General features: G+C 40.4%; 1 protein-coding gene across 4 annotated transcripts in view; it reads right to left on the bottom strand.

Annotated features, from left to right (window-relative positions):
• The window catches only part of kcnq1.2 (potassium voltage-gated channel, KQT-like subfamily, member 1.2), a 191,241-nt gene that overhangs the window by 138,078 nt on the left and 25,907 nt on the right, over nt 1–27,256 (bottom strand). For 2 of the 4 annotated variants that reach the window (XM_040026208.1, XM_040026206.1), the window contains exons 7-14: nt 23,445–23,585; nt 21,147–21,257; nt 20,735–20,830; nt 19,480–19,602; nt 17,606–17,771; nt 14,177–14,203; nt 12,580–12,633; nt 11,850–11,967 (exon numbers count right to left, since the gene is read on the bottom strand). In XM_040026208.1, the coding sequence (XP_039882142.1) occupies nt 11,850–11,967; nt 12,580–12,633; nt 14,177–14,203; nt 17,606–17,771; nt 19,480–19,602; nt 20,735–20,830; nt 21,147–21,257; nt 23,445–23,585 (836 nt within the window). Of the gene's footprint in view, nt 1–6,914; nt 7,080–11,849; nt 11,968–12,579; nt 12,634–14,176; nt 14,204–17,605; nt 17,772–19,479; nt 19,603–20,734; nt 20,831–21,146; nt 21,258–23,444; nt 23,586–27,256 lie in introns of those variants that run through there. The other 2 variants (XM_040026209.1, XM_040026207.1) reach the window with 2 other exon arrangements.

Raw genomic sequence — 27,256 nt, 5'->3', positions numbered from 1 at the left:
GGTGCTGCTGCAGATTACTGTTTTTATTAACGAGAGCAAAGAAGAAACTGAGCCCTGTACTGAGGAAGGGGTGGTGGTGGTAGTGGCGGTGGGAGGCGTAGGGGACAAGAACACGAAGCGAAACACACACGCAGAAGACGAGAGATCGTATTTATACAGGTGCTTCTAATGCGAGCGGAGAGGGAGGCGCGCCTCGAGCACACAGCCAAGCATCTGCACAGAGTCCTCCAAGTAGGGACTGGGTTGGGCCTTACTTTGATTTCACTACAGTTAAAGTGGAAGCTGTCAGGATTAGTGCAAAGACTGCTGTGAAGTCTGCCGGGCAAACTAAACACACAGTCGCACACCAAGTATGAGGACCTGCTTTGCAACTAAGATATATGGAACAAAACACACAAAGAAATTAAACACATAAATGCAGTGTAGTTCATCCTTTTTGTGGCATATTAATACAACTAACGCAGTAGGTTAGTTACTCCTGGTTACTATAAAGTAACGCCCCCCCCTCTCTATGTCTAATATAAAAGTGGCGGTCAAACAAATAACCCCCTATTTCTGCCACACATTTTCTTTTTTTGCTCTTAGGTTTTATACTTTTGGTCTTTGCTGGGAGGTTTTTCCAAGTAATTTTACAGACTGTTTCGCTATTTTTACCATACCAGCTGTGCGGTGCCATTTATCACATGATTTAATTACAGTGTTTTGACATCTTTATTAAAATTATTATTGGCTTTGGGGTTTTTTGCTGTTTTGGTCCATAATGTGATTTTTTTTCTTCTTCTTCTTCATAAAGTAACCTTGTTTGGGAATAATTAAAAAATAAATGCACCGTTCCAAACCATCTGGAGTTTATCTTCAGTTTGTTAATGGCTGTGCTCAAGTGGGAAAAAAAATATCCCCAAGCTACCTTATCTTGACTTCCATTATTAGGCATCCTAATAATTCAATTTTAGGTAATTATGTTGGTTTCATTAGTTTATAATGTATATTCAGCCTGAACGTTAGCATGCATTACAGCCCATTAGCACAAACATCATTAACTAGAACCAAATGGTCAAACGACATTCTGGATGGAAACAATTAAATTATGAGGGCAGCTAACAAAAACACAAATTGTCATTACCTTTGTCCTCACGGGTGTGTAATTGTTAACAGCACTCTGGTCTAATGAAAACAAACATTTTTCTTTCTTTCTTTTTTCTCAATATTTTCTTGTCCCTAAACAAAAGGATCGGCAGCCGTGACGTCACGGAGCTGCTCGGTGAATCAGGCTGTGAAAACAGAAATTTCCTGAGGTCATTTTCCTTTTCCATGATCTGCTTTTTTTTCCCCTTCTTCTTTGGGAATTGTGTCTTTGCAGTGGAAATGAAGAGAAACTGATGGTATAATTAAGGAGTGCAGGGCAGAGCGTTTACAGCTGATTCCTAGGATTTTAAGCGTGGCCCTGAGGCAGATGAGACCTGCAAACACAAGCATCTCCACTGACTGTTTTTCCCCCCACACAGTTTTATGGTCACCAGAAATAAATGAGAATGTTGCATTTTTGAAAACATTTTGGGCAGTAATCAATAAAATAATTCTCATATAAGAGACAGGAAACATCCACACACTTTCTCTTTTGTTTTGGTTTTGCACATTAATTTATTTTTACAAAAAATCTAATCGTTTCAGTGAAGTCTGGCTGCAGCTTCAAATGCTATTAACTGTAGCCTGAACCCTGCACCACACCGGGATACCTCCAAAAACAGCATTGCGTGATTTGCTTGGTTCAGTCCACCTCTGTCTGTGCTCCAGATTGCAGATTTCATTAACACTAATGGGGTCGAAAGTGGCACGCATATCTTTTAAAGCCACTTCATACGGACCTGGAAATAATCTGGATGTCACAGTTAGATATTGTGCTGATGAGCGAATCTTGTTTTTTTTGTTTAAAATTATGTCTGGATGGGTTATTTATGCAGTACTTGCCTGCTGACTCGCTGGATTTTCCCAACCTGCGGTAAGAGGCCATAAAGAGGGCCATTCGCTTAGTTGTTGATGGTCCCCTCACCATAAAACCGTCCTAGATTCACCAACACCACTGAGGGGGAGTAAACATTCATCCCTAATAAGAGCAGCATGAGGTGCCTTCATTAATGCAGGATGGCTAGTGTAAAGCCAAACTAAATACACTCTTTAATTTAGTCCCTGAAAGTTCTCTTTATTGCTCTGTGTGTGACCTGCACATCATAAAACAAGGCCTTCAGATTCTCCTTTTGGCCTTGGAGGGAGAATTTGCTCATTATTTGGCAGTAGAGCAAAAGCAGACTTATCATTTCATTCACTATGTGAAAGCATTAAAACGGTCCATGATCTCAATATGGTTCTTTCTCCTTGTTTGACTCTTTATTATCAACTGTCTAATAAAAGCAAAAAACTATGTAGGCAAAAAGGTCATGCTTCGGTTTGTGCAGGTTTGCCAACTTTTGTAACTGTGTTACATGCTTTTGGGATGTAACAAGAGCTTTCAGGTTCTGCATAGTGCTCTCCTGCTTCCAAAATTAATCTCATGCTAAAAAAAGAGGAAGCCTCAAAGCTACTTCTAATAAAAAAAAAGAAGTTACATCTACCCAAAATGGAGCTTTGTTTTTGCATTCTGCTTTTGAGTTTTCTCAGCTATCAGATTTTCACCATGCAATATTGAAAACTATTGAATGAAAGAGTAAGGGTATATAGAAGCATTTGTAGCTAAGAAATATGTGAACAATTGCTCTGTGTTAACTTCATAAATGACTCGTAACATCTTAGTGTAATGCCGTGCAGAAGAAAGAACTAGGACCTTTTTTTTTGCTGCCTTAACCACGATTCCAAAAAACTTGGGACACTGTTTAAATTGTAAATAAAATTAGAATAAAATGATTTTCAAATCTCCTCAAACCATATTTTATTCATGACAGAACATTGTAAACACAGCACCTTGAGCATCTTGAGGGTGACAAAAGCCTGGAAAAGTGAGCGGTATTAAATTATAAGAAAAACAACAACTTGAGGAACATTTTGGCACTGATTATGTTAACTGGCAGCAGGTCAGTAAAATCTTCATCTTAAAGAGGCAGATTTTTTTGAGAAGTAAAATTGGACAGAGGTTGCCCAATCTGCAAAAGACCATGTCTACAAATTCTGGAACAGCTCCAGAAAAATGTTCTTCAACATAATATTGGAAAGGCTCTGAATACCTTGTTATCTACAACACATATTATCATCAAAAGATTCAGTCAGTCTGCAAAAATCTCTGTGTGCAAAGGAAAAGGCCGAAAATCAGCATTGGATACCCGTGAGCTTTGGGCCCTCGGGCAGCACTGCATTAAAAACAGGCGTGATACTGTCATGGAAATCACTGCTTGGACTCTTCTTGAAATTACTGTATGTGAACACAGTTGACTATGCCATCTGCAAATACAGTCTGAAACTCTATCATGCAAAGAAGCCATATGGTAGCATGATTCAGGAACGCTGTCATCTAAAGCTCATTAAAAATGGACTGAGGCAAAGTGAAAAAATGGATCAAATTTAAATTTGAAATTCTTTTTGGAAAACATGGACACTGCATACTCTGAGCTAAAGAGGAGAAGGATTATCTAACTTGTTTTGATGCATGCTAAATCATCCAGAAAGTGGATAGTCTTCATCTGGACGTTGCATTTTTAATGTGTTTTCAGCTGAAATGCTATTTTTCCTGTTGCACTACAGGAAAGATGCTGAAGGTCAGTCAGTGTAGAGTCAGTAGAGACTGCATTGGAGTCAGTGTAACGTTTCTCTGGTGCATCCAGTAAGCTGGAAGTTTACCCACAAGTTGCGTGACTCCGTTTACCAAAAGCAGACACGGCATGCACGCGGATAATTAGAATCTGTGAAAAAAAAAATTTGACAAAAGAGTTATGAACACTGCAGCAATTACACCACAAGACACCCAGCTAAAACCATGCCTGTAAAAAGGAAGCCAATTTAAACTTCTATTGTTCTCTAATGCCAGCATAGCTGCAGCATTTATGGTGCAACGTTTTTTGGCTCACTGAGAAGAATTAAAGCATTTCTAATCGTCCAAGTGAGTAAATGCCGTGTGGAGGTCAGCATCCATATAATAAGCCAGAGTCTGTAATAAGATTAAATACTGAATATGCTTCCATACAGCTCTGTTATCCAGAGGATATGAATCAGTGTGTGGTTGCTTTACTGCTCCAAGACTATTTTCTGTCTTTTGTAGGCTCTAGAAACTGGCAAAGAGTCAAGAAGCCGGGCACAATTAGTTCTTTTCTTTCTCATTTTTTTTTTTTCCTATCTAGTCATAAAGCAGCAGTACTCAGGCAGCTTTTCTTGTAGCAGGGCAGGAGGCTGATCTTACCTCGTCATTTGTCTGCGTGCGTGTGTGTGTGTTTCGCGCATGTGCCCAAAGCAGGGCTCTCGCCTAGTCTAATTTGTCATTATAATACTTGGCAGAGAGGCCACAAAATTTTAAGAGGATTTACTGGGTATTTTAACATTAGATTCACTGTTGAATCTTACATAAGGTCCCATAAAACTACCTGGCCTACACATATTTTGAAGCAAACAGTAGAGGAGAATGGTGAAGGGGGGGGGGGGGGCAAGTGACATTACTCAGTGTTTAAAAAGACAGACAGCAATGCATTGGAGATTTTTCCCCTCTTGACTGAGTACCATATGTTGGAAATCATGCCGTCAATATAAGAGTACAGTAGACAAGACTGGGATACTGAGGCCACACGGACAAAAAGTCAATTTGTTCGGAGAGCTGCACAAAAGACGCTGGTTCCTAAGGAGCGAGAGGCCCCTACTTGAAGAGAGCAGGCCATGATGCATGTGCATCTGTGCCTTCAAACCCTCCTGTGGTGCTGCAGTGGCATTGTTTCTCTCGTCTTAGTTTGTGAGAGGGGAACTAATTAAGATCTGCCTGCAGGTGGCCCATGCTGACTTTTACAGGTCTGAAAGGAGTAGGAGGCCACACCCGGAAGGGAAAGGGGGTGACAGCCTCAGGTCACAAGACGACACAGATTCTAGATCTGGCACTGCAACTAGGGGAGTTATTGGGTACACTGAGAGGCTGGAAAGAGTCAAGGAGAACAGAAAGAAACAAGTAAATTAGAGCAGAAACCAGGGGGAGAGAGGACACAATCACTGCAATCAGCTAAACAAGGCCTTCCTCTGTTTAGGGGCTAAGAAGTGTACTTGGAAACATTTACTCATTCTCCAAGAGGGTAAATGTCAATCTGGTGCGGGGTTGGGTTTAGGATCAGCAGCCCTGCTGGGGTTTGTTATGATTTCATTAAACAGCCAACCACTAAATCTCACAAATTTACAAAATCAGAGTGCGCAACAGTACGTGAGTACACACACAGCACATCACATCAAAACCACTAAGCCACTAGGTTCTCACATGCGTGTACACAATCCACGGAAACAAGTGTTTGCTTGAATCGTACCAAAACCAAGTCTCATTTGCAGGAGGATAGGTAAACAAAGGGCAAAGGACATGTTTTTTAAAAAAAGGAAGAGTGATGACTGTGAAACAAGTGCATTTAATGTCTGCGTTTCTTCACTTTGTGTTCCTTTTAACAAAAAAAAAAAAAAACTTATTTCATGGAACCTATAAAAGAATCACAGTGAGACGCTTTGAAACAAACAGGGCAAACAACAGTGACGTAACAACTGTGAGCTTGTGCATGTCTGGGGTTCAGAGGAACAAAGACATGATTGCGTGCGGACGCTGCCCCGCACCACTTCCTCTTCAGAAGCCCAGAGACATCACAGCCAGCTGTATTGATGTCTCTCTCTCTCTCTCTCACATGTGAATAAACATACATGCATGCACATTTTGGGGGTAGTCTGCTTTAGTGAGGCCAAACAAACAGTGGAATGTTCCAGCCGCTGCTGTCGCTGAAGAATTAAAGCGATAGAGATACCAGAAATGTAGAATGAATGAACAAGTGGCAACCGTCGCTACAGAAAGAGTCAAACTCACATTACAGCTGGAAGCTGTGGAAGGAAGTCCAAAACATTTCAGAATATAAAGTAACAGAAAACTGATATAGCGTGGGCGCACGCAAGTCGCCCAGGGCAGAAAGGGTGGATCTAGTAGCTGCAGAAATCCAGATAAGGATGGCAAATGACAGTGCTGTCCTTGGTGGCGTGACACCAGGGGCAAAACAAACCCGCTGCTATGGGAGTGCCCAGCGAGGCCCAAATATGAGCTTGGCTGTTACAGCTGAAAGTTATGGGCACAACAGCCCTGAGATGGATACAAATGAAAACAAATTACTGTCTGTCTCTGGAGCTCACTCTCACACACTCAAAGGGTCTCACACCCACACGCAAACTGTCACGCACAAACACACGTAAGGCAAAAAAAAAAAAAAAAAAAAAGAGCATGTGGAAGATAAACAGACGCAGATAAACATAGCTGTCGCTAAGGAAGTCCAGATTTTTATCAGATTCATTTAAGTATTTCCCAAGTGCAGTTAAATAGAGCAAGGGGTTTTTAACAAAGCTTTTACAAACATACTAGTTTGGCTATTGGGATGCTTAATTTAGTTTCTGTGTGCAAAGTACATTAAACTATTTCTGAAAAACATCCAGAATAACTTTCGCATTGTACAACTGGAGGTGGTTCATCACCAGGAGCGACGTATGTTTTGAGTTGTCGTGGTGGTGTTGGAAAACAAAGCGATGACTCAGACTGAGTTTTGCTGCTTGAGGTTTTCTTTTAAAGTCTTCACACAACCTTCTGTCCTCATTATTCCTTCTACCTTGTTGAGATTCCTAGTTCCAGACATACTGAAGTGTCCCCACGGCTTAATATTCCCAGCACTGTTTCACTGTGGGGATGGAGTTCTTGTGGTTGTAGGCCTTTCCCTTATTTCTCCAAACATAAGCAGCGTCTCTGTGGCCAAAGAGCTCTAGTTTTGTCTCATCTGATCAAAGGATGCACTTCCAGTCCAGGTTGTCCTCAGCATACTTCAGTGTGGCTTAAAGGTGTCTGTGCTTCTTGAGTTTTTCTTGGTCTCAGTCCATTCCTGTGCAGGATTCTACAGGGAGTGCAGAATTATTAGGCAAATGAGTATTTTGTCCACATCATCCTCTTCATGCATGTTGTCTTACTCCAAGCTGTATAGGCTCAAAAGCCTACTACCAATTAAGCATATTAGGTGATGTGCATCTCTGTAATGAGAAGGGGTGTGGTCTAATGACATCAACACCCTATATCAGGTGTGCATAATTATTAGGCAACGTCCTTTCCTTTGGCAAAATGGGTCAAAAGAAGGACTTGACAGGCACAGAAAAGTCAAAAATAGTGAGATATCTTGCAGAGGGATGCAGCAGTCTCAAAATTGCAAAGCTTCTGAAGCGTGATCATCGAACAATCAAGAGTTTCATTCAAAATAGTCAACAGGGTCGCAAGAAGCGTGTGGAAAAACCAAGGCGCAAAATAACTGCCCATGAACTGAGAAAAGTCAAGCGTGCAGCTGCCAAGATGCCACTTGCCACCAGTTTGGCCATATTTCAGAGCTGCAACATCACTGGAGTGCCCAAAAGCACAAGGTGTGCAATACTCAGAGACATGGCCAAGGTAAGAAAGGCTGAAAGACGACCACCACTGAACAAGACACACAAGCTGAAACGTCAAGACTGGGCCAAGAAATATCTCAAGACTGGTTTTTCTAAGGTTTTATGGACTGATGAAATGAGAGTGAGTCTTGATGGGCCAGATGGATGGGCCCGTGGCTGGATTGCTAAAGGGCAGAGAGCTCCAGTCCGACTCAGACTGCCAGCAAGGTGGAGGTGGAGTACTGGTTTGGGCTGGTATCATCAAAGATGAGCTTGTGGGGCCTTTTCGGGTTGAGGATGGAGTCAAGCTCAACTCCCAGTCCTACTGCCAGTTTCTGGAAGACACCTTCTTCAAGCAGTGGTACAGGAAGAAGTCTGCATCCTTCAAGAAAAACATGATTTTCATGCAGGACAATGCTCCATCACACGCGTTCAAGTACTCCACAGCGTGGCTGGCAAGAAAGGGTATAAAAGAAGAAAAACTAATGACATGGCCTCCTTGTTCACCTGATCTGAACCCCATTGAGAACCTGTGGTCCATCATCAAATGTGAGATTTACAAGGAGGGAAAACAGTACACCTCTCTGAACAGTGTCTGGGAGGCTGTGGTTGCTGCTGCACGCAATGTTGATGGTGAACAGATCAAAACACTGACAGAATCCATGGATGGCAGGCTTTTGAGTGTCCTTGCAAAGAAAGGTGGCTATATTGGTCGCTGATTTGTTTTTGTTTTGTTTTTGAATGTCAGAAATGTATATTTGTGAATGTGGAGATGTTATATTGGTTTCACTGGTAAAAATAAATAATTGAAATGGGTATATATTTGTTTTTTGTTAAGTTGCCTAATAATTATGCACAGTAATAGTCACCTGCACACACAGATATCCCCCTAAAATAGCTAAAACTAAAAACAAACTAAAAACTACTTCCAAAAACATTCAGCTTTGATCTTAATGAGTTTTTTGGGTTCATTGAGAACATGGTTGTTGTTCAATAATAAGATTATTCCTCAAAAATACAACTTGCCTAATAATTCTGCACTCCCTGTAGTGATTAACTTCTTTGAGACTCCAATTTCTGACTTAGATAAATCACTAGCAGTTGTTCCAGAGTCTTTAGACACATTTCTCACTAGATTTCTTTACAATCTTTGAAATATTTTGCTTGCTGCCTCTGCCAGGCTGTGTCGCTCTCTTTGAATTTCACTTGGAAACAACGTGATAACTTTATATATATCTACCTCCTCCTTTGTCAGCAATTCTTTTTCTCAAGTCTAACGAGATTTATTTTGTTTTCAGCATGATGCTTTCTCAAGTGACAGATTAAACCCTCATTCAAGTTTTTCTACTGTGTGTAAATTGGAAGAAAACCCTCAGTTTTAACTTGATTTTACAAGTTTTGAGCATTACAAAGTTAAAACACATCATCAAGTACCTTTAAAATATTTTGACACAAACTTGAAATTTTATAGTGAGGCTAATAATGTTGTACTTATCTGTATAGTATACCATAATGTTCCCTATGTGTTACAATAGATAATTGCAAAAAAACCAGGAAAGATTAAGTCCATGTAAGTTATAAATAAAGTTTCTTTGCATATTCGTTTTTGTTTTTTAAACATACACCTGAACACTTCTGTAAAAGCTCTTTGGATTCAGAGTGCGTCATTTTAACAGTTAATTAATATGGTATCTGTAGTTAGCACTCAGCCCGTCACTATACATGGGCACACCTGTCTTGTTTCCACTGATCATATAATAATGGTGTCAATCTATTCTACACTAGACAACAGCAATGAACAATCAACACAGCATGTACTAACAAGATGAGCTCCTTTCTGTTCCAAGAGTTCCAGATAATGGTAAATCAGTACTTTTATCATAAAAATATATGTTTTACGTTATCACATTTTTGCAGGAGTGGCAAACACATCAACTGATAAATAGGGGTTTAGTTAGTTTCGGAGACTATACTTGCAAAATCTTACATTTTCCACAGCGTCCCTCTGACCAGCAAATAAGATCAGGGGGGCATGGAGGGATGACGAGGTTAAGCAAAGAAAAACAAAGAAAAGAAAGGAAAGAGATGAAGAAAAACAGCAAGAGAGTCAGTGGAATTCAAGTGCTTTATGGAGGAACAATCCTGGACCAACGCCACAAACAAGCAGGGGAAAAGCCTGCAAGAGAAAGAGTGGAAGCATTCTTGTGCAACTTGCTATTGAAATTGGTTTTGTTAAAGTTCAATTAAGAACCAGAATTGGCTTCAACTGTGGGTGAGGAGGATTTTATTACGTCTCAAATATGCTGAACTCGAATTAGAACTTGATGGATATTGTTGTATGGTTTCCATCTACAGAAGTGCAGAAAGCTTTTAGGTTTCCAGAGAGCAGAGAAAGGAGAACAAAAAAAGCAGGCAAACCAGATATGGCAGTGAGTGATGGATGTGTTTCGCAGAGCCATAGCAGACTGAAGAACGCCTATTCAGAACCTATTCCGGTTTCTTCCAGAATAACAATAACAGCACTAACCCATCACCATCTCAACCAATTTGAACACTTAACAGCAGATTCTGGATGACAACACTCTCCACCAACACCTTCAAACTACAAATCAGAGACTTGGAAAATCACTGCCAAGAGTCAGTGAAGCTGTTCTTGTGACACATGGTTGTCCAACACCTTACTTAGAGCATTTTCACATCTGAGGTATTTAGTTCATTAGATGGAACTTCATTTTCCAACCATGATGTGGTTTGTTTGTGCAGATATAAAAAGGGCAACAGCACTTGTGTAAGGAGCAAAGCAACCTCGCCAACACCCTTTTGAGGCGGTCCGGTTCCAAATGAACTCCAGAGTTCCTTTATGTTGAGATTGGGATTTAGTTTCAACCCAACTACCAGGTGTACAGTGAAAATCTGAGCCAATCGCCTTCCTGTAGCCAGGAGTAAATTCTCTACATTTTCCACATGGTGCAGAACACAGCACCTTCTTCCTGTACTTACTTTAGTTGGCCAAAACACCCAATGAAAGTTCTTGCATGGTGACATTGTCACATTTTGGTTCACTTGGTGTTTTCTCTGTGAAAAGAAACCAAACAGCAGGAGGACGCTACAACTCGACAACTCAAATCATCAACTGATTTGGACCACAGTAAATAAACTGTAGGTGTGGAAACGCCCTAAGACACTTGAAGCTGGGGGGGTTTTTCACTCCAAGGACAAAACCATACAAGTGCCTCAGTGCAGTACAATTAAAATTACTACATGTTTACAGTACACAAGCTCTTAATTCTGCATTAAAAAATGCTGGCGCTCACTTTGAGAAATGCACACTTTGGCCTGTCTACATATTTAACCTCCTAAGACCCGAACTCTTCCACGGCATACATTTTTAATTTCTCTTTGATATTTGGGCTGATTGGGACCTGATGAATGTAAAAACAAAGAACTACCAGGTTTGGGTTTTTTTTACCTATTTTTTATTTCTAAGAAAAATGAGAGCCACATATGAGGATATTCGTTTAAATTTTCAATAGTACAGTAGCAGTATAATGTCCTCGTAAGTGGATATCAGGCCCTTGTAGAGGAAATTGAGTATTTTGGTCTAAATAACCCAAAATGTGATGTCCACATATGTGGACGCCAGGTCCTAGGAGGTTAAAGTAGGAATCAACCTTTTTACCACCCATAATCTTTTAAGCCTCCAGCCTTCAGAGTTTAGTCTTTAGGGACTCTGTATTACTTCTCAATGCAGCAGGTAAACACCAATCTGGAGGTAATGATGCTTCACTTATTTAAGACTTATTTAGAACACACCCTACTGATATATCTGTGCAAAACCTTCCCGCTTTTGAACACTTGGACACACATTGGACCAGCAAACAACATCAGTGAATTCTCTTCTGCTGAGGGCATGTGACGACAAGCCGGCTGCTCCATAACGTGTTATGTAATCAGCTGAGAAGGATCTCTTTGACATTTCTCACAAGACTAAAGGGATAATCCCCTTTACACCACTACGTACCTGATATGGCCGTTGAGTCTCTTTAACCCTCAAGGGAGTTGGGAAAAAAACAAATACATTTAGAAAGCAGCTAGAGGGGCTCTCTGTTTTGACAAAAGGCCTTTCAGCTGAATGACCAGTAGGAAAATCAGTATATTATAGATCAGTGAATAAAGGTCAGAGCTGGGTGATGGATGGGAAGAAAATGGGGCCTTAAGAAAAGAAGGAGGCGAAGCTCTCTGGGACTTACTGAGTTTTGTCAGTTACCACAGGCAGTGGAATATCCTCGCTCATGTCGTCTAGCTCATCGGTTAAGCTGTTGGCTCGGGAGATATCGATGGACGTGCTGTTATTAGGACTCCTCTTCACTGCAACGACAGAAATATAACATTTCAATTCAATTTAATTCATTTCAGTTTTATTTCTATAGTACAAAATCCCAACAAAATACGACTCAAGGTGCTTTATATCCGGAAAAAATAGAGAGAAAAGAATCAGACAACCACCTATGAGCAAGCACATGGTGTCAGTGGGAAGGAAAAACTCCCTTTTAACAGGAAGAAACCTCCAGCAGAACCAGGCTCAGGGAGGGGCGGAGCCATCTGCCATGACCTGGTAGGGGTGAGGGGAGTGTGATAGGACAGCAACTACATTTCCAGATACAATTTTATACACAGTTAACTAATACAAAAGGGATGTTTTTAAATGAGTCGAGTGAAAAGGTGTTTTTTTAAAGGTTTTAAAGTTGTGAGTGGCTGTAGAGTGTGAAGATGTCACACACTGAAGTGTGAAGATGTCTGTGAGTTCTAGTATGCGTCACACAGTCACACAGTAATAAAAGTACCTCGTGGGTTGATCGGAAAATGTATGATGTAAGATTTCATTGTAAGATTTCATTACAATATGAGATGCACAGCATTGTGATATGATTTAAGGCAGAGATACGAAGGGGTGAGAAAACTGAAAGAACTGAAAGGTACCTGGAGAGCCAGGACAGCTCAGAGTGAAAGATGACCAAGAATGTTGAGGAGGGCCTGAAGCCATGAAAATTAATTAAACCAGAAGGGGAAGGGAGAAAAACAGAAGAAAGGGGGTAAAAATGAGACTTAAGAATATAAGAAATAAACACACTCATCATGCATTTAATGGCATTTCAAGAGCATACTTGCTACAGTACAGCAAAGGCGCTGCAGTTCTGAATGAACTTTAGAAAAGGATGCAAAAACACTTTTTGTGACAGTGTACAGTATTAATACAGGTTCAATAAATCAATCAAACATGTAGCAATTTGTTTGAAATAATTGTCACAGACCAGCTAGGAGGAAAAGAAAATGTATAAGAGAAACAACATAACGAGAAGCTGAAATTGCAGTACTCTGTTTCAACAGTCTAGCCAGCTGGCTGCTGGTGCAGGCAAAAACAACAGCACAGAACATCATGTGTAGCAGGGTCTTGACCTGCAGTCAGGCTGTCAGCAGAGTTTGACGTGCCTCTCCTCCAAACCACCGAGCCTCTATTGTGATAAAGAATGGAGAGGCAAATCTTCGTCCAAGAACAGAATGACCATTCCAATTCAAGCAAAAGCCATTCAACCTCTCTTGTGTTCCATCATCAAGTTTGTTTGACATTGTCCAACGTGGAAGCAGAGATAGCCAGAGAGAGGGAGTGGAGAGAAGTGAGAGGAATAGATTCTACCCAGAGCCACTTTTAATAGCAACTTCACATCACTGAAGAAGACATTAACGGGCTTATTGGCTATGAAAACAAGACAGGGGTTTATTCACAATCTGGTTAATCTGCTCCGTCATTCTGAATGTTTTCGGTGAAGGCCGTGGTCCACAGGAAAAGGAGAAAGGGAGAGCGGAGTGCAGAAACTAGATTGCAATAGAAACAGAGCGAAAGTGCAGCCGATCCATTGAGAGATTCTCACAGACGGGGACTCGGGTGGGGCCAGACAGATAAGTGGAGCGATAAGCTGGACACTGACTAAATCAAACAATGACCAGTTTAGTTCTAACCACTAGAGCTCCACAATGGCAGCTTATCAACTCCACAACCCCGCTCCCTCCCTGCCTCTTTTCAGTGTCCCAGTCTGGGTCCCCAAGGCCCCTGTCCAGCCCCGTTCCTCGCCCATGATGTTGGCAGGGCACCCAGTAAAGAAAACAGGCGGGTCAACACGGGCCCAGTCTCTCTGCTTGGCTCTGGTTTGGTCTAGCTGAGCACAAAGGCTCAGCCAGCCAGCAAGTCTAATTAAAATACTGTCTGGGCCACATTACATAGACAGGCTAGCTAATGATTAACACAGGCAAGTGGAAGAAAAAGCACTATTTAGCCGGTGAAAGGTGCTACTGGTTACAGTGCAGTGATATTTATTGCATGTGCTCAGTTTTCTTTTGGTTGGTTTCTAAAGAAATAATGAACATAGTGTGACAATATTTTTTAAATTCAGCACTGTAATGTAAAAGATTACACAACGGAAACTTCAGATATGGTGGCATCAGCCACTGAACCAGCTTGCTTAAAGCACTTTGTTGACATTATCACATATGAGATGAAATGATCTGGTGGTATACTCACCCGACTGCCTGAGCATCCTGGTGATTCCTATAAAAACAACAAGAAAATGCACAATCTGACTATGTTTTCAACTATTTTTCACACCTTCATCTTTTCCTTTCATGAAAAATGAGTAACTTGTGTTAAAAGTAAGCCAGATACAGCTGCAAATGTGCATTATTACTAGAAGGCAATATTACCCTGTAAATCTAGTTCCTGCTGCTAAGCATTTCACTTGTGGGTAAGGGAAGAGATACCCCATAGCGGCAATGGCAATAAACCATCAAAGTGAAATTGACCAACTTCCCAGAAAGCATGAGTATAAATTTATAATTCAAGTTCTTCAGTGCTGTAAATGTTAATGCGTGTATACACAGTTCTTTCAACACTGTTTTCACTTAGGATCATCAAGACGCCTCAGTGATTGGTGACATTTCTTAGCAACAACTACTGAATGACTGCGGGTAAATTATTTTTAAGAAATCCAGGCCGGTGCCAAGTTGAAAGAGTGTCGGTTAAAACAATAAAACAGCCCTGGTTTAGACAGTTGACATTGCAGATGTCTGTTTTATGGGTGGATCTGAAGCAGAGATCATACAGTGCCGTGCTGTTTAAACTCAGACGTTATAATTAGTGACAGCAGGCTGCAGACTTCGGCTTCTTTCAATGGTTTTATGTCATCCATAACTTGTTCCAATTCCGTTTTCCACTCCATAGTCTTGCAGTCTTTCATGTGTATCTATTTAGTATTATTTATTGTTTACACAGAGTATGCAAAACATTTAAACTTACTGGCCTGTAAATCTGCTTGGCTATGTGTAAATATGTGGATGGATGCTTAACAAAATTTCTTAAATAACTTGTTTAATATCAACTTTGATTTGGTTGCTTTTAATCCCCACATACGTGCAGCCATATGTTTTCCTTCATTATCTGAGATCCACCTAATTAAGCAGACAACTACGTATGTTTTCCTCTGTGCAGTTTGTTCTTCTAGCAATGGTCTCGCCTTTATGTCAAGTTTATGTCACTCCAGCTCCTTTTAAGATTCCGTGCTTTGACAGGAAAAACTCATAAAGTGCATTTATTAACCTGGCGTCTGGGTCAGTTCATTTAGTGGGGTTGGCTTTTAACACAGGAAGCTAAACCACTTCTCTCTTTAACTAATTATCAATCATAAACTGTGTCTGTAGACCTGCATTTAAAGTAGACGTCTCTATTGATATAAACTGGGCTGCAATGAACTGGGTGCTGCCAGGCCAGATTTTTCACTATGTGAATAATGAATAATAATGGCTTTGGTATGACCAAGGAATTACTAAAATGCAACTGGCATTACAACAAATTCCCACTTGTAACTTGCTGACAAGCTGGCGTTTTAAAGATTTTTCCATTTAAGCCCACTGTGAATTTCTGTGGCCAGCGCGGGGGGACAAGTGAAGCAGTAAAGAGCTTGTAACCATGACCTCTAATCACCACTGAAGCTGTAATGGCTTCCACATGGCTTACACCTGGCAGCCATCTTGGCTCTAAAGGGATCAGGATAGAGCCCCTGTTTACTATGTGAAAAAAAGGAACTAGTGCTGCTCAGATAAACCTCCTATAATGATTGTAGCGCATATACAGGTATGTATATATTCACGTATCTCCTCCTTGACGGGTAGGCAAATCTAAACGAAACTTTACACAAAAACTGTTACATATTCAGTGATTGTTAGCATCTAGATGTTTTGTTTGGGGGTTTGTTTGTTTGGTTTTTTAAAGATTTACGATAAATCCAAACTGTTTCGAGCTTCTTCCCTGCGAATGCAATGTTACGTTCTCCATTTGAGTTTGTTTCACGGCACGCTAAACATATGTTGCATAAATTTAAAATTTGTATTGGCGATAGAATTTTGTTCAAGTCACCACAACATAAAGATTTTTTTTTTTTTTAAAGCACAACAGGCCTGGCATAAACCACCCACATGTTAGGTCGCTAACTAGCTAACGGTCACAGTTTATCAGAATCAGAATAATTTAATAATCCCTAATGAAATTTTGAAATTTGGTTTATGAACTGAGAGCACCAAGTTGTTATCTTTTGGAAGCAAGAGGCTCTAGAAGACACAATGTGATGATGATGATGACGATGATCACTACTCACGCTACCAATACAAAGCTTCACAATTATGAACAATGAGATGACTGTTATGATTTAACATTATTTAACGTGTTCTTTTCTCGTGCAGAGTGCAATTACTTACTAGCTGGCCACAAATGCTGCCATAAAAGCAATGCACATCATGAGGAACGACTGCTGAGCGGCAGTCAGTCCTCATGATGTGCATTGCTTTTATGGCAACTCTACTAGCCTTAAGATAAACATAAACCTTAAGGCTAGTAGAGTCTTCCTGCATCATGTTCCTGCATCTTCATGAAAATGTTGGTCCAGGGTCAGAATTGAAATGGACCAATCACATTGTTGTGATATAATTTTGTGGCCAGCCAGTAAGTCTAATTTCTGGAAGAAATAGTAAACATTTTAAGTGTTTTATTTATTAATTTATACAAGATAATATATATATTATCAAGTTATGTTTGCTGTTGGTGAAATTTAGGTTACTCATATTAGTTTGCTTGTTTATAAAAGCATTAGATAACTTCTTGGCTACCTGTTAATTAAATGTTATCTAAACGCTCAGACAACATCACTGGCTAGTTGTAATGCTGACCCTGAATTAACATCATTATGATAACATAGGAGCAACAGCAACATGGCAATATCAGATTGCATTCATTTGCATGCAACATTTTATTTACAATATTTATTATCACAGCTATTCAAAATAAGCTGCACCACGCCAACAGTTAATAGCTCTAAACTACCATAAGTATCATAAATAATAACAGTCTTCATGGTGTTATTTTGGCCACTTGAAAGTCTTGAAATCACTTTGCAATTCTCAGCACGCATCATTTCATCAAACATAACTGCATTAGGGAGAACTTTATTATTGTATTTATCCACATTATCAAATGTTCTCTACATGACTCAACTTTATTCCAAGTTGGCTGCGGAGCAAATATAGCTTCACAAGATATTAAATGTAATTCTTCTAAACACCTTCTCAGAACAGCAGTCTAAGGTGTTAGGCTTAAAACAAAAATTCCCCTGTTAAGAGATCCAAAACTGAGACAGTCTGATCAAAGAGTAATCAAAACGAGGCGCTGAGTCTTCACGTGTTATCTTGGCTAGCTCACAGATTTTAGACCGATTTCTTGGAAGAAAGGCATTTTACAGAGGTTAGCCATTTTTCTTAGAAAAACCTTGCTGCACAGAGTGAAGATCAAATTTAGCACATCAAAAATTAGGGAGTGACAATAACCCGTGATGTCTATTTGAAATGAATTAAATTTGTCAGTGCACATTACAGTAACACAAGACACGTGGTCCTCTAAGTATATTACCTTCCACAGTTCCCCTTGGCTCTTCACGGAAAAACGAGACGTCCTTCTTCTCCTCAGAGTCATCAATGTGATCATAGGTGATCTGGGGGATCGACACAGCTCTCTCTGAACCACCACCCATAGAACCATTTCCTCGGCACTTCGTTCTCCTCTTGTTCAACTTTTTCTGACGGACAGAAGAGAACAAGCAGGAAATGAGAAAGAAACAATGGTAACTGCATTTCTAAAAAGTATTTAAAGAATTGCAACAGTTTTGACATGTGGTTCACGCTGTATGCTGAAATGCTTTTTCGACAATGGACCAAAATAATGCCACGGAAATAATATCATCAACACAGCCTTATATATAAGCCATTGTTGTTATGCATCATTGCCCTAATTAATTCCTTCTTGGGTACTGATTCTTGGGTACAAACGAGATAAGTGATACCTGTTTAATCACAGTTGAGTGAAGAGCTATATTTTATGTGAGTCAGTGAGTTTGTGAGAACCTAATTGGTGCCCAAGTCCATTCCACAGACCAACTGACCCACATCAACATTATTGACATGGCCTTTTATACAAACTAAATTATTTGGACTCAGTGCATCAGAATTTGGCATTTCCCAAGTAGCCAACAGTTGAATCCAAATGTTTGAAGCAGTCATTAGGAGAGCGGGAAGCTTTGTTGGGTGTTGAAAGACTAAAGAGAAAAAAAGAGAAGACAAACCATAAAGAGAATGTGCAGCTAACAGCAGGGTTGAGATATAGAAATCTAAAGTAACGGACACGGGAAGGAGAGTGAGAGGGGGAAAAAAAAAACTGTTAGCAAGGAAGTGAAAAAACAACAACAAAAAACAGAAAGGTGAAAATTCTCAGAGAGAGGAGACAGGAAGAGCCGGGATGAAAAAGGAAAAGAGCAAAATAAAATGTGCTCAACAGGGAGACGGAGAAAAAAAAGCAGGGATCTCGAAAGAGAGAAAGGGGAGAGGGAGGAAAGACAGAGAAGAAAGTCACATGCTGCAACAGAAAAGAGCGGAAGAAGCCTTCATTCTCCCGAATGCATGTGGGTTCAATGCTACACAAAGATTTTTTTGTTGTTGTTCTACTAGACAAAGGTTTACTCCCATGAGAAAGGCGGTGGTGACATCATCTCAACTGACTGAGTCTTTGTCCAGGAGAGACAAAGGCCTCGAGTCATCCTGGTGGAGTCAGGCCTTTAAGGGGAAAAGGGGCTGTTGTGTGTGTGTCTGTGTGTATTTGTGTTTTGTGCGCATTGTGTCCTTACATGTGTGTGTTTGTTTGTGGGAACTCGGCCTCCCCTTTTATTCTGTACGGCTTTTGGAGCAATATAGCTAATATTGTTGCAGAAGGTGAACTACACAAGGAGACAATGGAGTGTGGGCCACACGTATGCAAATCAGGGTATCGCAGTCTAACGGCTTTTTCCAACTGCACTGTCAGCAAGTACAGTCCATATGCTGGCATTTTGAGTTCAAAGGGTTAAATTGTTATGTCAAAAAAAAAATCTAATTTTTGAGAAACACTAAACATTCTTATGAGAATTCCAAAGTCAGACAACGCCACACGGGAATGATCAAACACACCGTCACGATATTTTCAGGGTGGGGTTCGCAGCCTGTTTTGTATAGATCAAAGTCAAGAGACACAATACGCAATTGATAAGAAAGAAAAGGATTCAGATGCGGGGGGGGGAAAGGTCAGGCTGGATTCAAAGCAGGACATCACAAGACTGGTACCTTTTTCCCCCACAAAGACATGCTTAGCGTTTAAAGGCTTGCCTTAAATGCCTTTTGAGAAAAGCAAATCAATCACAACGGAAAAATCTACATAACTATTCAACAGCTTTGGCTTCAGTAAAGGTAAGCGATTACCGAAAAGTTCCGTTTCCTTCTGTCAGATTCTGCGGCAGCAACGCCCTCTGGAGTCAGGACGTACATTTTCCACGTAGCTGCAGAGCCGTTTGGTTTCTCCGCTGCATAGCACCTCCACAGTGTCTAAGAAAGGCAATACATGACAAACCACAGATGTGTTGGTCAGTGAAATATTTCTGTAAAACTGAATTACATTTAAAATACCCCAGCCTATGGATGGAAAACTCTCCATTATAGTTATGATGGTATGGTCTGAAATTAATTTAAAGGTTATGCGAACACCTCAGCTATAAATCCTTCATTAGCTATACTTGCCTTATTCTATTCAGCAAAATGTACACTTTTTTTTTTTAAAGGTCACTTCAGTCACTATTTGTAACATTTTTAGTCTTTACTTTTTAGTGTTTGTAATGTTGGCCTCACTAAGTTTTATCCAGGGCCACCACTGGCCTGTAGTCCTGTGCAGTTTAAGAAATCTGGCTGTAGAGGTCCGTGGAGATTCATCCCACAGCTGCCAGTTGGGCAGGTTCCACCCTGGACAGGCCAGCGGGCCTTTGCAGTGCTAGCAAAGGCCTCGACTGAAGCTAACTGGCATCTATTGTGAATAAGCTTTAACTGAACAATGTTACTTTCCTTTATGCTGTTTTTATTAATGGTATCAGGACTTAAATTTAAAGGAGTGTATATTTAATGTCATCTATTTATGCCAGGCACAGAGGACATTTGTCTTCCACTAAATTACTGTATCTGACCCAGTTTGTAATGATTTGATTATGTAAAACTTGAGTATGTGTACTGATTATTTTATCATTCTTTAATCATATAAATTAATTTTTGCTTCATAGCATAAAACATATGATCATTTCAAAATTGCTTCTGGGGGCATTCGTCCTTTTTCGTTTTACAACAGGAAAGGCGGGAAAGAGAACGAAGAAACAACATGGAGGAAACAACCCGATGTGGCATCAAACATAGGCTCCTGCAATAACCTGTCAGCATACGTGTTGCCCAGGCAACTTAAAGAAAAGCTTGATTTATTAGAAGCGTAATCAAAACATTCTCAATTCAGTTTCAATTTTATTTGTATAGCATGACATCATAACAACAGTCGCCTTAAGACGCTTTATATCGTAAGATAAAGACCCTGCAAATATTCTGCACAAACACTGATACATTCAGTGCTTTCCAGTGTTTGTTTGTTTTTGTTTTTTACAAAAGAAAAATGCATTTCTAACACTGGGAGTTCGGGATTTACCTGGATAAGGGCAACTGCAGCAGGGATCTGTCTATTGAAGTGTTTCTGCCTCTGCTTCTGTTGGACTTTCAGGGCAAAACCTGAACCCAGGATACCCTGATCAAAGAGAAATACATTTTACTTTTTTACTGTCCAGACTGCAAGAATATGAAAAAGTGAACTTTTACTGTAGAATTAAGGAAAGTATATACAAAATCTCCCAGAATAAATAATACATTTTTTTAATCATTAGGTTTGCTCAGTATATAGTCTTCAATGACACATCAAAGAGAAGAGTGAATGAACTGAAAAAGAGCAAGCTTGATCCAAACATGTTGTAATAAGGTTTGGTATAAATAAAACATTAAAAAAATGACCTCCTTAAAGCTGAACTCGTGGATTTCATATGAATTAAACTGAAAACTTTATTTACAGCAGGTAGAGCGAAGAAGGAGATAGCGAAGACACTGAAGCAGGAGGCGATGGCCTTTCCTATCCAGGTTTGAGGAATTTTGTCTCCATAGCCGATTGTGGTGACGGTGACCTAAAGACAAAGAGTGGATGAGGTGCCTCTTATGATATATAAAGTGTACGTACACTTGCATATGATAGCTCTATTCTAAGAAAGAAAAAAAAAAAAAAAAAAAAAATCACACAGTGATCAAAGCCCTTCACAGATGAGGCAAGAAACGAAGAGTGTAATAAATGATATCACATCTTATGCAGTGTAATTACAGTGTTTAGAGGTGTCAGGGTTAAAGAATAACTGTCAACGCTTTTAATTCAATAGCTTTGGGGTTTTTTCTTTGTAGATTTGTACTGAATTCCTATTTCAACATTAAAGATCACACTCTTTTTTTTTTTAATAAACTGCCAGTGTAATGAAAATGTCAGTCAATGCGGAGCCCTCGAGGCTTTACCCCTGCAGTCTATAAGGGGAATTAGACGATAAAGAAAAAGTTCATCAGCCGACCTGGATTTGCTCCACCACTGTCAACGATGGCTGGGGCATTTGAGGCTCTTGCTCCTCAAAGGGAATAAGATTCCCAACCACTAATCCCCAGTGAGTGTAGGAATTTGCTAGGGTGAGGAGGAAAAACAAATACCTCTTGCATTTGCATGTACACCCATTCTGAAAGCAGAGCCAATTGTGACACATTCAGTACACACTTTAGCTTACTGTGAGTGCCTGCGGGGTATCGGCGCGTGAGCTGCCGCTGAGCACTAACACAAAGAGGCTGATGTAAGGTGAGATTCTTTAAAGAGCTTTGAGAGCCAAAGAAAAAAGAAAAAGAAGAAGGAGCAGAGGTGGGAAGGGCGGGTGGGTGTATGTTGGGAGTGAGTGGAGTGGTGGGGGATTTAATCCCTCATCCACAAATCCGATGACTAAACAATGTCCTCCTGACATCAGAGTGGACTGGTCTGCTCAAAAACACCCATTTCATTCAGTATGTAGGGTTTAGGGGCAAGAACCACATCGTGCCTACAAAAAGGTCCCAGACCTATCACTCATACATGCTTACATGAAAGGTAGTGTGCATTCTATATGTGTGATCACACCCAGTTATTTCTACATGTGCACCATTCCTGTATCTACAAACATGCCAGTTTGCCTTTTTATCGCCAGTGAGATTGGCAAAGTCGCTCTTTGAATAAAAGCCCCATTACCTAACCATCAACTGAAAAAAAAAGACAAAGAACAGAGAAGGTGAGGGAGGGAGGGAGGTAGAGAAGGGGATATGAATCATGGCATTGGCTTGTCCTCCAGCTGCGCCGTGCACCTGCACATCCGAATGTGAAAATCATGCCAAGCGAAGGAATACTCTGTGAGAGCGAGAGCGAGAGCTTAGCGCCAATCAGTGCAATCGCATTTCAGCAGACGCATGCACAAGAGCTGAGCAAAAGCTTACTAAACTGGTGAGAAAAGAAATCGTTACACTCGAGTTTACAGTCTCGGGAACACAAAAAAGGTGCAAATCCTCGAGCGCAATTCTTTTCTTTTCTCCTTTTTTTGCATTGTGAACAAAGCAACACAAATAACCGCTTCCACGGAGCAGTTAGAAGCGGCGTGACCGCTCTAACCCTCGTTACATAAAGGTAGCAATCCCGCAATTAAAGTTTTAATTAAGGGAACTGACACTTTATGTTGGTGCTCTAAAAGTTCTTTGAGTCAAAGATCCCAGAGGTGAATGGTTTATTACCCGTCTCTTTGTGGCATACTGATCCCCTGCACAAGGCTGCCATAGGTTTCTCATTACTCTGCGCTTTCAATTCAAATGTTTAATTAACTGCTCTGGAAACCTGAGCCTCCACACAGAGGAGAATGGGCAAATCCAGCTCCACGCACGAAAAACATAAACACACCTGTCTCTGTGTCAAGTGTTACAGCAACACATGCATGCTATCCAATGAGGAGAATAAAAACACAAGGGGGAGAAATAATAAGTCCACCCAGGGTGGTCAGCCATCTCCGTTTCCCAGCTAGGACTCGAGTGGGCATTGTACAGATAATTGGTTTCAGCTCTTTATTGAGAAGAATCTCATTTGACGTGCATGTTTTGTAGCCTTTTAAATTTGCAAGCGAAATTTGCAAATTCATGTGGCATTCAAGGATCCCACTAATATATGCATTTTGAACAATATTAAAAAAAGGGCACAAGGATATATGCCCAGCATCAGTGAGGGACTTTCTTTTGTACAAAGTATTTGTCTTCTCTTTTAGTTGCCTTACCACACCCCACCAGAGGGCATCGGCGTAGCTGGAGAAGCCCGTTTTGCCCTCCTCATCTACAGCATCTTTCTCCGCCAGGTAGACAAAGTAGGAGGAAAAGATCAGGCCCAAAAAGCCAATGTACAAGGTGGTAATCAGCTCCTGAAATAAAACAACATTTGACCAAAGATCAGACTATGAAAATCTAATATGGAAGACTTACCATGGTATCCAGAACTCGACTCTGATTGTGCCTCGAGGCAGTTTTTGACTCCACATATAGCTGGAGATCCTTGTGAGTGCCAAAGCTAAATTCTGGGCTGCAAAAAGGTTTAAGATATGCTTTTTTAATGGCATCACATTAAATGTATTCTAACGATCTAACTCCGTCGCTTTCAAAAGACATCAGTGTTTCACAATGACCAGTGAGTCACAGAACTGCTGCTGGCCGACATAAGCAAGTCAGCCTAAACATGTCAGGCTAGTTTACCCCAAATGAGTTTTTGGGTCTTTTCGGCATACATAAAGAGATCAGTTTCACGTCTTACTATGAGATGAGAGAATTTCTGCACAAACTGGGATTGCCATTTTCTGCTCACAGGCTTCGCTAAAGAAATACAGTGGGGCAAAAAAGTATTTAGTCAGCCACCGATTGTGCAAGTTCCCCCACTTAAAATGATGACAGAGGTCAGTAATTTGCACCAGAGGTACACTTCAACTGTGAGAGACAGAATGTGAAAAAAAAACCCATGAATTCACATGGTAGGATTTGTAAAGAATGTATACGTAAATTAGGGTGGAAAATAAGTATTTGGTCACCTCAAACAAGGAAAATCTCTGGCTCTCACAGACCTGTAACGTCTTCTGTAAGAAGCTTTTCTGTCCCTCCACTCGTTACCTGTATGAATGGCACCTGTTTGAACTCATCATCTGTATAAAAGACACCTGTCCACAGCCTCAAACAGTCAGACTCCAAACTCCGCCATGGCCAAGACCAAAGAGCTTTCGAAGGACACCAGGAAAAGTATTGTAGACCTGCACCAGACTGGGAAGAGTGAATCTACAATAGGCAAGCAGCTTGGTGTGACAAAATCAACTGTGGGAGCAATCATCAGAAAATGGAAGACATACAAGACCACTGATAATCTCCCTCGATCTGGGGCTCCACGCAAGATCTCATCCCGTGGGGTCAAAATGATCATGAGAACGGTGAGCAAAGATCCCAGAACCACACGGGGCGACCTGGTGAATGACCTGCAGAGAGCTGGGACCAAAGTAACAAAGGTCACCATCAGTAACACACTACAACGGCAGGGAATCAAATCCCGCAGTGCCAGATGTGTTCCGCTGCTGAAGCCAGTGCATGTCCAGGCCCGTCTGAAGTTAGCCAGAGAGCACATGGATGATACAGCAGAGGATTGGGAGAATGTCATGTGGTCAGATGAAACCAAAGTAGAACTTTTTGGTATAAACTCAACTCGTCGTGTTTGGAGGAAGAAGAATACTGAGTTGCATCCCAAGAACACCATACCTACTGTGAAGCATGGGGGTGGAAACATCATGCTATGGGGCTGTTTTTCTGCCAAGGGGACAGGACGACTGATCCGTGTTAAGGACAGAATGAATGGGGCCATGTATCGTGAGATTTTGAGCCAAAACCTCCTTCCATCAGTGAGAACTTTGAAGATGAAACGAAGCTGGGTCTTCCAACATGACAATGATCCAAAACACACCGCCCGGGCAACAAAGGAGTGGCTCCGTAAGAAGCATTTGAAAGTCCTGGAGTGGCCTAGCCAGTCTCCAGACCTCAACCCCATAGAAAATCTGTGGCGGGAGTTGAAAGTCCGTGTTGCTCGGCGACAGCCCCAAAACATCACTGCTCTCGAGAAGATCTGCATGGAGGAATGGGCCAAAATACCAGCTACTGTGTGTGCAAACCTGGTAAAGACCTATAGTAAACGTTTGACCTCTGTTATTGCCAACAAAGGTTATGTTACAAAGTATTGGGTTGTATTTTTGTTATTGACCAAATACTTATTTTCCACCCTGATTTACGAATAAATTCTTTACAAATCCTACCATGTGGATTCATGGATTTTTTTTTTTCACATTCTGTCTCTCACAGTTGAAGTGTACCTCTGGTGCAAATTACTGACCTCTGTCATCATTTTAGGTGGGGGAACTTGCACAATCGGTGGCTGACTAAATACTTTTTTGCCCCACTGTAATAGAGTGGATCATGTACATAGTGCACCTCATTCTCTGAAGAGATCAAATACAATCTTCAATTCAATCCTCCCTAAAACTAAGCTGTCACGATAGGTGACTCAAGTATATGTGGTAAGTTGTACATATATATGATTCATGTTTCAATTATTATGCAACAGCCAGAAGTGGAGGCGTGTCCCCATTAGTTACAGATTTTAAAGGCTTCCAAGTCACCACATATGACAAACAATGTATGGGGTATTAGTTAACCTTTTATTGGCCAAGGAACAATATTTGTGACTTAAATAAACATCAAAATTGACCTCCCTGTGAGTCATTGTGAAGTTGTAGAACCACATGGACTTCTCATTAATCAACAAAGATCAGGTTATGTGACAGATGGTGACATTATTCAAAAGTTCCTCTAAATGTTGAGATACATGTTTTGTTTGTGTTGGATTTCTAGAAACTAGGGAAATGTATGTTCACCTTAAACTAGCAAGTGATGGTAAGTCGATTTTTACACATGCACCAGATGCATGTAGTGAGCCATATTTGTGCTAATTCTAAAAGAAAAGACCTATTATATATAGTAAGAGTAATGAATTTTATATCGAATTTTGACACAAACTCATAAATCATCCACTGAGCAATTTAACCCATTTATAGACATCTTCAGACTAGAAATACTAGAATATGTGATTCTGTTTGTTTGTGATCTTACAGCAGTTTTTATTAAACTTAAATTGCATATGTTGGTGTTCACTTTTATTAAGTTTTATTCCTGCTAAAATTATTTTAGTGAGTCGATATTTGTAATTTATTTCGTCTTGATTGAATTTTGTATAAGAAAAAAATAAGGGGTACCACCAATAGTTAGAATGCTATATTTTTATATCTTGTTATATATTTACAATTTCCATGTCAATATACAAGTTCATGTTTGGAATTTTGATTTCTGTTTCAGGGGGTGTACAGGTCTTTCTGGAGGTGTGGTCCTAAACTTTTGATCAGCTGTAAAACAGCCTGTTTCAATTTAAGCATTGTTTTCAATAAAATGCATGCTCAAAATAACATTTTGTCTCACTCTTTTTTCTTCTTGTTGCATGTTGAAGCTCTACTTGGAACCTTGTTAAGATCTAACCAAGCAAAATGTGATTTTTTTTTGCCCTCTTTCAAGTGTTCTTAAACTTTTGATCGGGACTGTATTTGGTTTTCAGCAGGTCTAAACGTCACTGCTATGGTTTTCCTTCAAATATGACTGGATAATGACTAATGGAAAATGTACTAATTTCTTTTGCAACTGTCAGCTTGGCTTTTTTTTTTTTAATAAAAGTCAGCCCATCAAGTACCATGCCATAGCACAACCTATACTGGGCTATATATACGTGCTCAGCTCAGCGAACGACCTTAAATTAACTCACCAGGAACTGTTGCCTGTGACTATACAGGACTGAACCTGATCTGTACTTGATGTACAAAAATGATTATTTAAATGTACCTGGTTTTTGCCATAGCTTTTTCAGCCTAAACCTATCCCCCTAAAAAAACAATGGTAAATAAATTCATAAATATGATTAAATGAAGTGCAAAAATCAGAGATAGCAGTCTGAGCATAGATCCAA

This window comes from Simochromis diagramma, unplaced genomic scaffold (assembly GCF_900408965.1).
Source record: "Simochromis diagramma unplaced genomic scaffold, fSimDia1.1 OVJJ01000293.1, whole genome shotgun sequence".
Taxonomy (NCBI): Eukaryota; Metazoa; Chordata; class Actinopteri; order Cichliformes; family Cichlidae; genus Simochromis; species Simochromis diagramma.
Note: the sequence above shows the minus strand (reverse complement) of the source record. Positions and strands in the feature narration are given on the sequence as shown.